General features: G+C 37.7%; 1 protein-coding gene across 2 annotated transcripts in view; it reads left to right on the plus strand.

Annotated features, from left to right (window-relative positions):
* Positions 1-19,140, plus strand: part of PPFIA2 (protein tyrosine phosphatase, receptor type, f polypeptide (PTPRF), interacting protein (liprin), alpha 2) — a 778,898-nt gene that overhangs the window by 418,201 nt on the left and 341,557 nt on the right. For both annotated transcript variants that reach the window (XM_006882537.1, XM_006882538.1), the window contains one exon: positions 5,761-5,862. In XM_006882537.1, coding sequence (XP_006882599.1) covers positions 5,761-5,862 — 102 coding nt within the window. The remainder of the gene's footprint in view (positions 1-5,760; positions 5,863-19,140) is intronic.

Below are 19,140 nucleotides of genomic sequence, written 5' to 3' on the forward strand. Positions count from 1 at the left end.
TGTTCCACAATCAGCTCCTGGCCTAGTTTTTGCAGCTGATATTGAGCTTCTCCAGCGGTTCTTTCCACATATGTAATCAATCTGATTCCTATGCATACTATCAGGTGAAATCCAGGTATATAACCTGCGTTTATGTCTCTTAAAAAATGTATTTGCTATGAATAAGTCATTGATTGTGCAAAATTGATATGTGTATGGATGATTAGTTAGAAACATAAGTTCAACCAGCTGGAATAGTGGAGAAACATAATGTGAATTTTGGGGCATAATGAGCTAATGGTGAAAACACTAAAGAATTCAGATTTTGGAACCAGATAGATTTGGTCATTTTTTTTTTCAGCAGTGTTACTTTTCAACATGACCATTTTAGTCATTCAGGCTAAGCTGGAATATGTACCTATGTATTCAAAATATGGTGTGTTAGTAGTTGCTATGTAATTGAGTCAGTTTAAAGCAATCCCACGTGTACAGAATAGAACTGTTGCACAGGAGTTTCACAGCTGTGACCTATCAGAAGCAGATCACTAGATCTTTCTTTGAACATGCCTTTGAAAGTATTGGTTTAAACACAAGTAATTAATCACTTAATTATTTGAGCCACCAGTAAGTCAAATATGAAACAGATGAAGCCATTTATAAAATCCTGTATCGAAGAGGGAGAATTAAAAACAAAAAAAATCTATATTAAATTGATTATGAGTTCAAAGACTAGATACACCACTAAGTGTGTACTTTTGGGCAAATTATTTTACTCCTTTTAAGCTCTGTGTCCCTGATAATTAGCAGAAGTTTGATATATTATAAGGACTTAATCTTTAACTGTCTTTGCTGTCATTATTTTAAGGACAATATATGATACATGTGAGGTTGACAATGAAAATGAGAGTTAAATACAGAATAGAGAGACATCAGAGAAAATATGTGAAAGTATATGGTTTTAAGTCCATATGAAGTGCTTAAAATTTTCTAATACCACACTGCACAGAAAGTATACCCTATAGCCTAATATTGCACTAATTAAAAAGCTGATAATTCATCTACTGATTATAAAAAAGTTCCATAAAAGTACCTAAACACCATCCAGTTCCTTTTCTTGTCTCATCAAAAAGAAGTTAGAAATAAAATGTCTTATGCTTGGTTCTCTAGAAAAGAAAAATCAAAGAAATATGCATTTTGAATATTGTTGTTATGTGCCGTCAAGTGGCCTATGACTCATAGTGACCCTGTGTACAACAGCCCTAAACTCTGCTCTATCCTGTGCCAATTTTATTGTTCCAATACACCTACCCCCATTACCCCAGTCACTGTTTCAATCCATCTCATTGAGGGTCATCCTCTCCTACACTGTCCCTCCACCCTCCCAAGCATGATATCCCACTCCAAGGACTGATCCCACCTTGTAACATGTAGAAGTATGCCAGATGAAGCTTCAGAATCATTGCCTTCAAAAGAGCAGCCTGACTTTATCCTCTTCAGGACGAACCTGTTTGTTCTCTTAGAAGTCCATGATATATTCAATACTCTTCTCCAGCACCACAGCTGAAAGGCTTCAATTCTTCTTCTATCCTCCCTAGTCATTGTCCAACTTTCTGGTGCATAGCAAATGATTGTATAGACCATGGCCTGTATCAGGCATACTTTAGTCTCCAGACTAATATTGTTGCTCTTCAGTATTTTGGAGAGGATTAGATATAAATATGATGCCAATGCAATACCTTTAAATTGTGGTGTTGACCTTTGAATTGTGAAGTTGGATAACAATATGGAATATCTAGTGTGGTTTATGTGTGCCTTTAATCATACCAACTGATAATGACCCTCCAGTAGGTTTTCAGAGACTTTAAGTTGCATGGAGATTGCCAACTTTCTCCCAAAGGGCAGCTGATAGACGGTTTCGTCTTGTAAAGTTTGCAGTTTTTGAAAACCCACTGGAGGATTGTTGTTGTTGTTGTTAAGTGCTGTCTAGTCGTAGGCGACTCATAGCAACCCTATGAAGGAGAGTCCTCGACGTTTGGGTGCCTTTCATCCTCTCTCCAGGTTCATAGGGTTTCCGGAGGCAAGCTATTATGGAAGTGGATGCCACTCCTCCTTCCAAGCTTGTTTTAGTTGGGGAGCTCCGCCCCACTCTCTGTCCACATTGGGTAACTAGCCATTAAAGCATTTGACACATCAGTGTCACAGTGTTCAGCCTCACAGCAACCACAAGTGACCGCTGGACGGCAACTTGTACACCAGGGCTATACGACCTAGAGGAATGTCGGAACAAAAACAATAAAGGCAGGCCCAAGGGCCGCGGATTAAAAATTACTTACCTTTGGCTTGGTTGCATAGTTTTCTGTCTACTAGGCCTGCTGATCTCTATGTTGATGTTATTGCACTGGAGGATTAGCTATGAGTTAATTCTGACTCAATGCATATGACAGCAGCAGCAATAATTGTCATGGAGTCCCCGAGTGGCACAAACTGCTAAGCACTAGGTTGCTAGCTGAGATCTATAGTTCAAGCCCATTCATAGGAGTCTTTAAAGAAAGTCCATATTATCTGCTTCTAAAATACACAACCTTGAGAATTCTATGAGGATAGGTTTATTTAGTCTGCACACCAGTCTCTACGAGTCAGAATCTATATAACAATAGTTAACAATCACGAAATATTAATATGAAATAGTAAATAAACCTCCTAACAGGGTTCAGATCTTTTGTTCATAGGATCACTATGAGTCATGATCGACTCGACAGCACCTAACAACAACAACAATTCACTGGAATTGAGACAGTTCTCACCCATAAGGATCCTCCACTGAGATTTTTTTGTTTTGTAAGAGGTGTTTTGTTGTTGTTGTAGTTTTCTATTATTTTTCCATTTAAAAAAATATTGTTCAGTCATTTGTCCTTCCTCTTCCTTCCCCACTTCCCCTTGGAAGGCTTTTAATTGTTCTACATGTGATTTCTAATAGTTCCTTCTTTTCAGAATATCCTTCCTTTCATCCATTCCAGAGCAGTGTTCATTATCTATCCCTTTTTTTTTCTTCTCACTTCCCTCCCTAACCCCCATGTCTCAATCACACAGGGATAAAGCCTGCTTAAGTCCACTACTATGTTGATAGGATCCATGGAGGGTTTTGAGGCTATAAATCCTAATAGGATAAGAGTGTTCATCTTTCCCCCCTCAGAACCTCTGGTGTATTTGGACCAGTAGCAAAGTCTTTGGGTCTCTATGGCCAAGAGATCAGTACTTGTTCCTTTCATTTTTTCTGCAGTTTCTGCAGTGACTTAGTGTTAAGAAGCTGCACTGCCCTCCCAAAGATGCTCAGTTAGAATCCATCCACCAGCTGCTCTGAGTGAGAAGGGTGGACAATCCCAGCTCCCCCCAATTTACTGCCTTTAAAAATCTACTGGATGGTCAGCTATGGTTTCATTCTAACTTAACAGGAACAACAAAAAGAATGTTTAGTTTTTCAGAGAAGAAATTTTTTCCCCCTACAGTGTTTATTTCTATTTTTCACATGTGAAATATGCTCACAAGCATGTCAACAAGTAGACAGTAATAAAGAGAGAAAACATTTAACTGTAGTGGGAGCTGAAATCTAACAATGAACTCTTTCATCTTGATTCTAAGCCCTGGAGGCTCCTCTGAGGTCTTTGAAGTACTTACTTGGTTGAGCCTTTCAAAGAAATTCAGCAAAATAAGTGGTGTGAAGCAAACAAAAATATAAACCCTAAACATTTCCAAGCTTTGCATAATCAACATGTCCGTTTACTTTTTTTATTAAATTTGCCTTCCTCGAAGTAAGGTTAACCAAATCTGTCTATTCCCCAATGGTTATATTTTTCTCCTTTTGATCTTCCACATGTATTTCAGCTTGGAGCTAAATTCTCCCCAATTTTTGAAAGTTTGACAAGTATCAATTTGTTAAGACTCCTGCTGAAGAGTTTATGATTACATGGGTCTGTCTGCTGTCTTTCAATTATATTTTCAATAATTTTGGCTTATAGACTACATTAGAACTGTTAAGGGTTTTTTTTAGGTTTTTTATTTTAATTGATATTTAAATAAAAGTTTATAGAGAACTTGGATTTCCATTTATTCATTGTTGCACATGTTCCTCCCCACCTGCCTCCCCCAGTTCACTTTTTTCTTGGGAAAAAACAAAAGAAAAAGAATTCTTTCATTGTTGCACAATTTCCTCCCTTTCCTTCCCCTCCACATTCCACTTTGCTGTGCAGCTCTTATTCTGGACTGTTACCATGAAAACAATACCTAATTTTTTATATTTTATATTTCTTTTAAATGGTTTTTTGCTCATCTTGTTATGCAATTCCCTCCATACCCCGTGTGTGAACTCTCAACACATTGGTGAAAAATGTATCCTTATCTGATTTTGAAGAAGAAAATAAATGAGTATTCACCCATATTTTCATTTACTTCAGGAAGAATTTATTACCATAGAACACCCAATTTTTGGTACAAACGTACCTGTGGTAGTTTACTGACAGCAAATACCACATAAATACAGACTACGTATTAAGACACTGAGAGCACAGAAATGATCCAAGAAAGTCCTAATTTACACAGAACGTACTTTTGAGCAATAAAGACCAAAGAGCATATAAATGTATAAAATAATTTACCATCTCAAATGCTTTGGATGTATTGCCAAGAGGAAGCAGTCCTTGGAGAAGGACATCATGCTTGGAAGGGTGGAGGGAGAATGCAGGACAGGAAGACCCAAGATGAAATGGCAGGTGTGTCAGAGGCAGTGAGACTGGCTCAGGAAAGGACAGAGCTCAGATCTATCATACATAGGGCCATTGTGAGTCACAGGTCACTTGGTGTCACATAAAATCGCAACTTAGATATATTTATTATTTTGTAAGAAACAGGTTCTCTTTCATTTTGTTAACACAAATATTCTTAATACCTCAATAGTGAATCTATTTTGTTTTAATAGACTTACATATTTTGTCTAAATATTGCTGCACGGGAATGAAATTATAGGTTCATATAATTAGCCAAGCTTAAAATCATAACAATGTCATCAACATTTCCCTGTTATCTCTATTGCATCACTCATGGTGACTCTCTACTCTCTGTGTGTCAGAGTGGAATCATACTCCATGAGTTCAGTGCCTAATTTTTCTCAAGTAGTTGCCAGATGTTTCTTCTGAACAGTCACTAACTCAACTCACTACCATGGATCAGTTCCAACTCATAGTAACACTCCATTGGGTTATTGTGGTTACATATAGCAACAGGCGAAGACTTCCCATCTCTGTCCCGAGAGTCACTCTTGGACCCAACATGCCAGAGATGCTAGTCTTTGGTTAGTGACACAGCTTTCTGCAGACTACACCAGCAGAGCTCCATTGTGAGTTATGTTGATACATTTTCCAAATATATTTTCTCTAATACTCCAAGCCACATGTTGCAATAAAATAGATGAAAAAATGAATTATTGCTGCTGTTGTTGTTAGGTGTCATGGAGTCAGAGACAACTCATAGTGACCCTATGAACGAAAGTCCTGAGCACTGTTCGTACACAGAGTTTCTCGAGGCAAGCCATTTCAGAAGTGGATACCACTCCTGCTTCCAGGCTTGGAAAAATGAATTAAGATACTTAATAACAACAACCAACTAGTGTTTTCCTGTCTCTTCATTCACACTCTATTTCGAATATTTTTTCTGTTAAAGTTGTAAAGAGTGTTCTTAAAGCATGAGATGTATACAATATATTTTCAAATATGTGTATTTTCTTCCCAGGAATTTGCTGCATTGACTAAAGAATTAAATGCCTGCAGGGAACAACTTCTAGAAAAGGAAGAAGAAATATCTGAACTTAAAGCGGAAAGAAACAACACAAGAGTAAGTGTAAAGTTAAATTGGCTTGGAATTAATTTCACCAACCTTTCAATTTAGAATGAATGGTCTTGTGAAGGAAGCCAGGATGAGAAGACTTCATCTCACATCCTATGGGCTTGTTATCCAAAAGATTCTGTGCATGGAGAAGGGAATCAGAGTTGGTAAAATAGAAGATCAGCATAATGTAGCAAAAGTCTCAACAAAGTGTTTGCAATAAGGGACTCAAACATGAGAATACTGTGAGGATGGTGCAGGACTGGGCATTATTTTATTCTATTATATGAGGGATTACTACGGTTGGCAGTTAAAGGGAACCCAGCAATAACAACACAGTTGAGTAGCACATATAAAAATAAAACAAGGCTTTAGAATTTTAGAAAGACATCAACTAATAGTTTGAAGAATATATTACATGATTCAAACAAGACAAGCCACATAAAGGATGGCTACAAAACCACTATGTTGCCTTAGACATTCGTCTTATTCTTTCCGGTATTTGGTTTTATGCAAAGTAAAGGACAGCCATTGTCTGTAATAAAGTTCAGACTATCAAAATATTATATTTCTTGTAAAAAGGCATGCCCTGGAAACTTGAGATTGGCAATAAGTAAAAAATTTTGGAGAGAAGTAAGGGTTTCATTTTTGGGATACTGAAAAATTGGATTGAACCATGGCACCCAAATAGCCCCTATGAAATATTTCTTTTTAAAAAGGAATAAGGAAAATATATAAAAAATAGGAAACTTCTAGAACAGTTTCCTAATACAGCAATTAAAATACACATGCCATGTCTTTTCAGTTACTTCCTCTATATCTGAAAATCAAGCAATGAATAAGGATAACCGAAGGAAAATGGATGCCTTGAGTTGTGGTGTTGGAGAAGAGTGCTGACTATGCCAAAAGAACAAGGGAGTCTGTTTTGAAACAAGTGCAGTTGGGGTGCTCCTTGGAGGCAAAGGTGGTGAAACATGCTTTGAACATATTTTCGGGAAAGACCAGTCCTTGGAAAAAGATATCCTGGCAAAGGTGGAGGGTTAGAGAAAGAAATGAAGATTCTTACCAGAGTGGGCTGACACAGTGACTGTAACAGTGGGCTTGAGCATATCCGATATTATGAGGATGACACAGGATAGGACAAGGTTCAGATCTGCTGTTCAAAATGTTGCTATGCATGTGGCTGATTGGACGATGCTCAATAGCAATAGTAATAAACTGTGAGAGAATACAATTCTGTTTGCTAAAGATAAAAATATGTGTGCCTTTTTAATTTAGAAAAATCCTTATTTTGATATCACAAAACTGATGTAATTTACTACAGTTTTCTTATAGAAACCCATATATTTTATCAAACCCATAGCTTGCTACATCCTGAGCATTAAAGTTCAGAAATGTATCCAACTTGTTATATTATCTAGTTCAGGAGAAATAGTCACAGAATTTCATAGAAATATAAATTGCCTTACTACTCGTGAATCAGTGTAGTATTTACCAAAAATAATGATACCATGTGCATAAAAGTTCAATTTACCTATGTATTTGGAGAAAAATATTTTAAGTTATATTCTAATTTAAATATTAATACTAAACATATAAGATATAATTAATAGTCTGCACTGCAATCCCAAAGGCATGAGGTTTGAGGCCACCAGCAGCTCCTTGGGAGAAGGATGGGCAATCTCCTCCTGTGTGATTAACTGCCTTTGAAAACCCGCTGGAGAGTCAGCTGTGAGTCGGTTCCAACTCTACAGTATACAACAACAGTAATCATTTTACAGTGAGCTCTGGTTGCATAATATTGATTTATGCTCCTAACTCCAAGTGTACATTTCTCTGGAGGTTCAAAGTTCATCAGAGGCTTCAAGGGAGAAAGACATTTTTTCCCTATGTGATTCATATGCCAAAAAAACCCTTAAAGGGTCGGCTGTGATTCATTTCTGACTTGACAATGAGAGAGAGAGGTGGGGAAAAAATGCTAGGCATTGGAGAGTAATAGAAAAAATTCAGCTCCATAAACTGTAAGTTTGCATTTCTAATGAGATATAGTATTGCAAACATAATGGTGATATGATTAACTCTATTTTTTGTCCTTATTAACGAAGATTTTATTTTATGAGAAAAGAATTCACACACTGTTAATATAAAGCATATATTTTCAGGAAATTTTGACCAGACCATAGTTATCACAAGATTTTCAAGCAGGTCATAACAAGGTCAGCATTGATCATGCTATCAACTGTCAAATAGATTTTCTCCCCCATTTGTTTCTCTTTTTTTCTTTATTTGTATTTTAACTTACACTATTTCTCCACACAAATTTAAAGTTGTTGGATGATGGCAGTTTTAACTGCTTGGTGATTTATTATGGCTTATTATTATCTTCTTGTCAATGCCTTTGATTCCACTTTCTAATGTAGCATATGATAGCCAAGTGTAGAAGAGCAGGTAGAAGAAAATAGACTTGAAGATTTTTCCATAGATTTCCATTAACATTCCTTTTTTAAATTACTTTTAATGAAAGTTTACAGAGACTTAGGGTTTCAAATCATTCATTGTGGCACTTTTCTCCCTGACCACCCCCTCCCCCCAATTCACTTTTCTCCTTGAAAAGTAAATCTCTTTCATTGCTATGCAATACCTCCCCCCAAGTCCATTGCACTGTGCATCCTTCATTCTGTTCTCCTGTCATGACATTAACACCTAATCATATATCCCTTTTAAACAATTCTCTCCCTCATTGTTGCAATGTTTTAAAATATATCAAAATCCTTGATTAGGACCTGTACTACCCATTGTGTCATTTACTACACCCTATAGCCTTTTGAGGGAGGTTCGGAGGCTAGGTAAGGAAAGATGCTGCCAATCCAAAGTCCCGGTTGTTAAAAAGCACATTTGACTTTGAACATGGGAGAAAGATGGAAATTCTATTTCTGTGTGATTTACAGCCTCAGAAAACATACTTGAGGATCAACTATGAGTTCATTTCAATCATACATACACAACAACAACAACAACAGCTCTGTGATGAAAATGTTACAATTATCCAACCTCATTTTATAGCTGAGGAAAATGAGCTCAGAAGACGTTGCCTTAAGGCAACGTTTGTTCATGGCAAGAAGGAGTTTAAAGGGTAAGGTAATTATATCTAGAGCCTATATTCTTAGTTAAAATGACACCAAAGCCAATAGTTAAATTATAAAATGAAGTAAAAGATTTGTTAAAACTTAAAGCGATCAGTTATAAGAAATAGCATGCAGTGTGGCATTTCTTCCTAATGTTACTTAGAAAACTAAAAGATTTGGAAAAAAAAGTCTCCATTTTCATTATTTTAAACTTCATAGATCCCAGTTGTGTCTGTGGCTATTTCACCTGTAAAAATATATTAGGTAATGAATAAATAAAAGCAAACTACACCTTAATACTTACTAAAAATTCCAAGTAAAAAATACAGTTTCTTTAAAATAACAGAATTGATTTTATGTGTTACATACTTAGGTTGAAAACGTGAGTCAGTTTGGAAATACTCTTTCTATTTTCCCTAAAATAATGATATGGAAGATTTTTTCTATTGCTTATCTCAAGTAAGTTAGATATATGAAATTTTCCTAGTTAAAATATTAATTATATAATAATTCCTTAAATTACATAACAAACACTCCCCCTCGTGTCTCCCCCTCAAGGAAAAAAAAATCACAAAGAAATTAGACTGTTTTCATGTTTTCTTTCCCCCTAGAATGCAACATTAAGCAGTCCTAAATATAACGATCATTATAGATTTATGTAATAGTTGTCCTTTTTACATATTGTGTTTTTCTCCTTGCTATAAACACCCACTCCTTGGTCATGGAGAGATAGTCAAATGCTAATATTTCTTTTTTCACACCTAATGACAGTTTGATTAGTGTTAGACTGTTAGCAAATTCAAAGTATAAAAGGATGTGCCAGTTCCCAAGATTCTGATAAAGTTGTGTATCTCTTTTTTTTTCACAGTAAAGAATTGGCACATGCCTGTACACTGAGAGAAATAGCACAGAGAAACAGCCCATAGGACAACTCATAGCGGACGGTATCACTTGTACTAACTATGAGCACACACACAATAAGAGATCAAAAAGGTCTCTCATGAACAATGAAATTTAAATGGGTTATACTCTCTCAACAATTGAAAATAGGAATTTTAGGAGGAGTTAATTTTGATTCCAGGCGACTCAAAGCGTGCCAGTGTAGAACTATGTAGAGTTTCCAGTGGCTGATTTTGTGTAAATTGTCTGACTTTTCTTCCAAAACAAATCTGATTATGCTTTCCAACACTTGCACAGAGCACCAAGTGTTTACAAAGCAATAAGTATTCCACATATTTTAACTCCTTTTATTTCCATTATCCTTTTCACTGAGGAGGAATCTTAGGTATTAAGTAGTTTTGTCCTGGACTCTGTGGCTTATACATGATATTTTTTTTCTTGCCTTTAACATGTATTTAAAGTCCATGTATTTAAGTGAGCTTCTGTGTGGTAAAAAGACTTAATATACTTTGTTTTAAACATCACAGGTACATAGTAGCCATAAGATGGAACTGACTCAATGATAACTGTTTTTATGCATTTGTAAAATTATATTTCTATGGAGGTATGTGTATCAGAGTCAGTGAGGCTGTCTCAGAATAGGACAGAATTCAAAGCTATTGTACTTAGGATCACTGTGAGTCACAGTCAACTTGATGGCACATAACCACATATCACAAATAAATCATATGTCGTGAAAGATGTTGTTAAGTAATGACTTTTTTTCGAATTTTGTAATTCCACTCTCTTCTGTTCAGTTTTTGTTTTGTCTCAATTCTATGAAAAGTAATATACTAGACTCTTATTTGCTGTCAGAGCTGAATGCTGTGGTCATTTTTCACTGTCACTACAGAAGCACCTCCTCCCATCTCAAAAATATGAGTGAATTAAAGGAATGAAGATTATCACTAGAGTTGCTGTCAAAAACAACTGTCTCTTGTAATTAATTTGAGGGCATTCCAATAAATTATCCTAATATCATTTTTGTTGTTGTTGTGTGCTGTCGAGTCACTTGCAATTCATAGCAACCCATGTACAACAGCCTTAAACTCTGCTCTGTCCAGTGCCAATCGCACTGTCTCCAATGAATCTATCCCGATTATCCCAGTTGCTGAATCAATCCACCTCATAGAGGGTCTTCCCCTCCTGGGCTGTCCCTCCACCCTCCCAAGCATGATGTCCCTCTTGAGGACCAGTCCCTCCTTACAACGTGTACAAAGTATGTCAGACAAAGCCTCAGAATCCTTGCCTCCAAGGAGCAGCCTGGTTGAACCCTCTCAAAGATGAATCTGCTTGTCTTCTTAGCAGTCTATGATACACTCAATACTCTTCTCCAGCACCACAGCTCAAAGGCATCAATTCTCCTTCTATCCTTCCTAGTCATCGTCCAGCTCTCTGATGCATAACAAGTGATTGCAAAGACCATGGCCAGTATCAGATGCACCTTAGTCTCCAGAGAGACACCATTCCTCTTCAGTACTTTGGAGGGGTCCCTAACAGCAGACTTTCCCACTGCTATACGTCTTTTAATTTCCTGTCTGGGTGCCAAGAGTGTTGACTGTGGAGCCAAGCAAACTCAAGCTGTGAACAATCTCAAACTCTTCATCATCCAGCCTGATGCTGCCAATTGGTCCAGTGGTGAGAATCTTTGCTTCTTGACATTGAGCCTCAGTCCACATTGAAGGCTGCAGTCCTTGACCCTCAGCAGCAAGTGCTTCAGGTCCTCCTTAATTTCAGGTAGCAGGATTGTGTCATCTGCATAAAGCAGATTGTTGATAGATCTTTCACCAATCCTGACCCACATTTCTCCTCATACAGCACAGCCTCCCAGATAATCTGTTCTGCATACAGGTTGAAATGATATGGAGACAGGACACATCTCTGGCATATGCCCTTCCCAATTTTGAACCATGCAGTGTTTGCTTGTTCTGTTTTGACAACTGCCTCTTGGTCCAAGTATAGGTTTTGCATTAGCACGATCAAGTGTTCTGGGATTTCCATTCTTCTAAGAGTCAGCCACAGTTTGTTATGATCCACACAGTCAAACACTTTGCACAATCAATGAAACACAGATATACATTCCTCTGGTATTCTCTGCTTTCAGCTAAGATCCATCTAACATTAGCTACCACGACCCCTTCTAAACTCAGCCTGGACTTCTGGCAGTTCTCTGCTGATGTGCTGTTCTAGTCGTTTTTGGATAAACTTCAGTAGAATCTTGCTTGCATGTGAAATCAGTGAGATTGCTCTATAATTTCAATACTCTGTTGGGTCACCTTTCTTTGGAATGGGAAAAAATATAGATCTCTTCCTGTCAGTTAGCCAAGTGATTGTTCTTAATATCGTTTATGGTTTTATAAAAATAAAAACCTCAAAAATGGTAGTAAATAGTTTCAAAACATTTCACACATGTTTTATTGTTTGATTTTTGCAAAATTATAAAAATGCAGAACTAGGGAAGGTAGAGGGGTCAACACAGGAGAGAAAGACCCTGGATGAGATAGATTGTCACAATGACTGTGTCAATGGGGGGAAGAGTGTCTAAGACAGTGACTTTGGTTAGAATAGAGCAGGATTCATTGGTATTGTTCATAGGGTGAATAGAAGTAATAGTTCATTCTATGGCATATAACAACAACATAACTAAGCATATTTTATAATATCTCTACCTCTCCTGATCCAAGCCTACCATTTGCTATTGTGTCTATTCATTCTTACCATTACCATTTGTTTCACACATTGTAATTCAATGTCAATTACAATTTATAAAGCTATTATTCCATATTGATGCAAATGTTGGAATAATGGATAAAACAGTCAATTACTAATCGAAAGATTGACAGTGCAAACTCACCAGCTGCTCTGTATGAGACAACTGAAACCACTCTTCTTCTCTAAACCCTGTGGGGCTGTTAATTCTGTTATATAAAGTTGCTATGAATCAGAAATGACTTAAAAGTAGTCTTTTCGGTCTAGGGATTTTATTGCATGGGCCATATATGAAAAGAGATTTGGTTATATTTGAAAGGTTCTTTAATGTGATCTCATTTTTATTTTGAGCCAAGGAAAATATATTTATCAATGTTCAAATATAGCCAAAAACTACACTAACTAAAGACTAACTTTACATTCTTGTCAAATCTCTGCCTACCAAATTAATGATATTCTTTCAAACCCATCCTTTAATGAGTAGAATATTCAGATAAGCAAGATGTTAATAGCTGGAAGCAGATATTAAGACACTGGGGGGGAATGCATACATGTTTGTAGGTATTGAATATAAACTTTGGAAAGTAGTATGATTTTTTGCTATTAGGTGCCATCATGCAAGCATGACTCATAGAGACCTTATGAATAACAGAGCTTAACCCTATCTTATCATGTGCTATGTTCATGATCTCTGAAATGCTCAAACTCATTGTTGCAATCATCGTATTCATTCATCTGGTTGAAGGTCTTCCTTTCATCAGCCCTCCACATCAGCAACCATGCTGTCCCTATCCAAGGAATAACCTCTACTAGCAACATACTCAAAGTGTGTGAGATGAAGCAGTGTTATTTTTGCCTCCAAGGAGCACTCTGGCTACCAGTACTATGTAGTCAATTGTACAGCTAGTACTATGATTCTTGTTATTATTGTTATGTGCCAATGAATTGACTACAACTCATAGCAACCCAAGGAATAATGGCTCTGAAACATGCCTTATCCTGAGCCAACATCACCATCTCTGATATACCTGACTTCATAGCCACAGTTACTATATCAATCTCATTCAGGAGCTTCACCTCCTTCTAAATAAGATGGTCTTCACCTTAAAACGACACTCTACTCTTCCAAGCATGATGTCTTTTTCCAAGGACTGGTCCCTTGGGGCCATATGCCCAAGGTACCTGAGACAGAGATTCAAGATCTTTGCTCTAAGGAGAAATCTGGGAGCTTTTTGTTCTTTAGCAGTCAATGTTCAGTACTGTCCTCAGCACCACAACTCAAAGGCATTGATTCTATCATCCTTATTCATTGTCCAGTTCTCACATGCATAGCAAGCAATATAAGTGCAAATAAGAAGAAGCATATGCTCTCAAGCAGTTACTTTAGTAATAATCAAACATGTTGTTATTGTGTGCCATCAAGTGGCCTGCAACTCATAGTGATTTTATGTACAGTGTCTTTGAACCCCACCCTATCCTGAGCCAGCATCACTGTGTCAATCAATCTCATCCAGGGTCTTCGTCTCCTGTGCTATCCCTCCACCCTTCCAAGCATGATAACCTTCTCAAAGGACTGGTCCCTCTTGGCCAAGTGTCCAAAGTATGTGATACAGAGCTTCAAAATCCTTACCTCCTGTTTCATACTTACGGGTCCCTTTATTCACCTTTAGTCTCACATAAGCCAAGTCAGCACATGAGAGATTCCCAGGACTCCCTGCTTCACAAACCAGTATCCCTTTTACATTCATTGAGTTAGGTGGACAATGTTGAAAGAACAAGACCTGTCTCTTCATTACCACTCCCATTCTTCAGGTGGACGTAAGTGGTTACCACAATTTTAAAATAATTTCCAGCTTCTTTTAACTTTCAAAGTCCTGGAAAGTGAGTTCAGGTGCTACTTCCCTCCTCCAATCAAGTAGAGCCAGGTTGTCAACACTAGTTTAGCAAACTTGTGAGCTTTTTCTTGCTTCAGTTTTATTAGAAAAGTCTCTTTTTCTGTTTGTCTGCTTTTTCCTCAAGTGTAACACTCCTTACAGTCTGGGGTGGGGGGACTTAATCTTTATTAGGCTATGCTCCACGCTCTGTCAAATTCTACTGAGCTGGTAGATGATTCCCCTTTAAATCTAGTCACTGAAGCTAGATTGCTGAAGATGTGTTGACCAGAACTCAACCAGATTAGGAGACGTTTCATTCTGAGAGCTAGTGTTAATTTGCAGGGACCAGATGATTGCTCTCTACTGGGCCTTTGTTTATAGACATAAATTCAACTGTAACAGAAGATGCTTCAGAGAAAAAGGCATGCTTGTTTCCTCAGAGCATTTCCACTCGTGTCATTAGCTGCATCTGAAAACCTGCCAGAGGGTCAGCTATAGGTCAATTCCAACCCAACAGTAAACAGTAGCAACAACAACACTGGTTTGATAAGATTAGACAAATTAAAATTGACCATCTATGAGTCACAAGAGACTCAACGGCACATAACAACAACAACAACAACATCTAAGATGGAGGCATTATAACATAAGGAGTAAAGTAATTGGCTTATATATTTCCCTTAGTATAGGTGATGGTAAGAAGAAGACTCATCTTTAAATGATAAGAAACAATGGCTAAGAAAAGTCAGAAGGTGGGCTGTGATGTTACCTTAAAGTTGGCTGGTTTTTAGCCATTATAGTTAGCTGCCTCTGATCTCCAGCTACCTTACTTGCAAATCAGGATGGTCTTGCAAATTATCAATACCTGTGGAACTAGGATAAGAAGAAGGATGACTACTATACTGGGCAACACAATTTGAGTAGGCAAGACTTGAGGTGAACAAGGCTTGTGGCAGTAAGAACCTGATGAATGTGAGACCCTGGGAGTGTGGTATTACTGTGGACAAAGAGTGACAAGGTATGACCTGAGGCTTCTTGCATTAGTGCTGGTCACAGTTAAAGGTCTGGCTGTTCTTACTTGGTGTTTGAAGGAGAAACTGACTTCTAACTGCCCTGTGGTTAACATTGCTTGATAGTTTTGTTATGACTACTCTGATGCCAAACTTGTTGGATTATTTAGATTTGACTGCTGAATTGAAACCAGAGCCTGGAGTTATTGAGCAATTGTGCCTTGAAACTGTTGGGCTAAAGTCTGGACTTGTAGTGTGAGATATGTTTTGCCCCTTCCTTTCTTCAACTTCCTTTCCTCATAAATCTCATTGTTTTGTTCCATTTAAAAAAAAAATCCTTGCCTCCAAGGAGCATCCTGGTTTTACCCTCTCTAGGACAGAACTGTGAGTTCTTTCAATGATGCATGGTATGTTAAGTACTCTTCTCCAGCACCACATATCAAAGACATTGATTTTTCTTCTGTCTTCCGTAGTCACTGTCTAGCTTTCTGATGTATAGCATGTAATTGGGAAAACCATGGCCTGAATCTAGAATGACTTTGTTGCTCTTTAGCACTTTGGAGAGGTCCCTGACAGCAGATTTCCCTAATGGAATTCCTCTTTTGAGTTTCTGACTTCTAGCGTCACGAGTGTTGGTTGTGGATTCAAGCAAGCTGTAATTGAGCACAGAGTAGACTAACAAATATGGTACCTGACACAGAGCCCTCATATTGAGAAGCACAAACAAGGAGGAACACTTTTAAGCAGGCACTAATAATTTAAATGTAAAATGTGAGATGTATGAAAGGATAGGTGGACATTATTAAGAAATAAATGAAACACATAAAAATTTACATACTGTTTTTGTTGTTGTTGTTATGTGTCTTCGAGTTGCCTGCAAACCACAGCTACCCTATGTATGTCAGCTCTGAACGGAGCCCTGTCCTGAGCCAGTCTCACTATTCTGAGACACCAATCCTCACTGCTCCTATCACTGTATCAATCCATTTTTTTCTGGGGTCTTCCTCTCATGCACTGTTCCTCCACCTTTCTAAGTATGATATCCTTCTCCAAGGACCGGTCTCTCCTGGCCACTTGTTCAAAGTATGTGAGATAGAGCTTCAAAATCTTAGCCTCCAAGGAAAGCCTTGATTTTGCCATCTCCAAGAACTATTTGTTTTCTTGGCAGTCCATGGTGTGTTCAAAACTCTTCTCCAGCACCACAATTTGAAGGCATCCATTCTTCTTCTGTTGCCCTTAGTCACTATCCAACTCTCTGATGCATACCAAGTAATTGTGAAGACCATGTTGCTTTTCAGCACTCTGGAGAGGTCCCTGACAGAAGATTTTCCCAGTGCAGTTTGTCTTTTGATTTCTTTACTGCTGGTATTAAGAGTGTTGATTGTGGTGCCAAGCAAGAAAGACATTACTATTAAGAGATGGATTAGAAAGGGCCCATTCTGAATGAGACAATCATTTAATGTATTATGCTGGAGATTAAAAGGTGTGTGTGTGGGGGGGAGAAGTGGTTATATTCATAGCTTAAAAAGCCATTTCTAGATCTATCTTGAAATAAAATGTTAGTGATATTCATATGAATATAAGGAAAACTGCTTATATTGTCATTCAAATATATGCACCAACAACTAGAGCCAAAGAAGAGGAAATGGACTTTGTTTTTATTAATTTCAATGAAAATTTACAAAGACTTTGGATTTCCATTCATTCATTGTTTGACTTTTCTCCCTGCCCACCCCTCCCCCCCAGTACACTCTTCTCCTTGAAAAATTAAAAAAAAATCTTTCATTGTTTTACAATCTCTTCCCCCACGTCCACTCCACTACACAGCCTTACCTCTGGACTCCTGTCATGACAAAAATACCTAATCACATATCCCTTTTAAACAGTTTTCTCCCTCATCTGTTTCAATGCAGTATACATTATTTATCCCATCTTTCTCAGTCTCTCCGCAGCCCTGATGTCAGTCCTGTTTTACAACAGAGGCACCATACAATTGTCCTTTTGTGACTGAAATACTTCAATCAGCATAATGTCCAGGGTCACCCATTTTGAATAACATTGCATGAGCTCCTTGTTTTTCATTGCAGCATAGTATTCCATTGTGTGAATATACCACAGCTTCTCTAGCCATTCATTTGTTGATGGGCACTTAGGTTGCTTCCAACTCCTTGCTGTTGTGAACATCTCACTCTATATACAAAAAACAACTCAAGATGGATGATGGATATAGGACTTAAACCAAGGACTATAAACTTAATTAAAGAAAAGCTTGGAAGAACTCTAGGAGTTCTAATCCACAACATATACAGTCTTCCAAGTATCCTGGAAAATCTACAACCAGGAGAAGATAAAATAGTTGAACGAGACCTTCTAAGACTCAAATCCTATGCACATCCAAAAACTTCCCCAACAGGGTAAAAAGGGAAGCAAACTGGGAAAGAAGTATTTCATAATGGCATGTCAGATAAGGGACTTGTATCTAGAATTTATAAAATGCTTGACACAACAAAAGATAAAGGTAAATAATCCAGTTGAAAATGGGCCCAGGATATGAACAGACACTTCATCAAAGAAGACATTCAGATGGCCAACAAGCACATGAAGACATGTTCAAAATCCCTAGCTCTAAGAGAGATGCAAATCAAAACAACTATGAGATATCATCTCACCCCAGTAAGAATAGCAAAATTTAACAGAACCACAACCAACAAATGCTGGCGAGGTTGTGGAAAATCTGGAACCCTTATTCACTGTTGGTGGGAATGTAAAACAGTACAACCATTGTGGAAGGCAGTGTGGCACTTTCTCAAAAAGTTGCAAATAGAGATACCATTTGACCCAGCAATTCCACTATTGGGAATATACCCCAAAGAGAATATAACTGCCACCCAAGCACATATACGTACACCCATGTTTATTGCAGCTTTGTTCACAATGGCAAGGAAATGGATTTTTTTCCCAACTTTTGCAGCAAGAAATCAAACATGCAACTGAGATACACTAATAATAATGGACGACTGGAATGCAAAATTTGATAACAGAAAAGAAGGTTCAGTAGTGTAAAACATGATGTAGGTGACAGAAGTGAGGCCAGAGATAGAATGATAGAATTTTTTACAATGTTTTATTCATGTTGTTGTTATGACTCATAGCAACTTCATCAAGTTGTTTGTGAATCACAGCGACTCTATATACAACAGTCCTGAAACCTGATCTTTTCTGTGCCAATCTTATTGGCTCTTAACCACCTCCTCTCTTTACTCCAGTCACTGCATTAATCCATTTCATCAAAGGTCTTCCTCTCTTGTGCTGTACACCCTTCCAAGTGGGATGTCCCTCTCCAAGGACTGGCCCCTTCTTGCAATATGTCCAAAGTATGTCAGACAAAGTCTCAGAACACTTGCCTCCAAAGAGCACCTGTTTTCACCCTCTGCAGGATGAACCTGTTTGTTCTCCTGGCAGTCCATGGGGTATTCAATACTCTTCTCTAGCACCACATCTCAAAGGCATCAATTATCTTTCTGTAATCACTATTTATTGTCCAGATTTCTGTTGCATAGCAACCAATTGCAAAGACTATGGCCTGGATCAGGCACACTTTAGTCTTCAGACTGATGTCATTGCTCTTCA

Source organism: Elephantulus edwardii, unplaced genomic scaffold (assembly GCF_000299155.1).
Source record: "Elephantulus edwardii isolate Elephantulus edwardi_28Jun2011 unplaced genomic scaffold, EleEdw1.0 scaffold00021, whole genome shotgun sequence".
In the NCBI taxonomy this organism is placed as follows: Eukaryota; Metazoa; Chordata; class Mammalia; order Macroscelidea; family Macroscelididae; genus Elephantulus; species Elephantulus edwardii.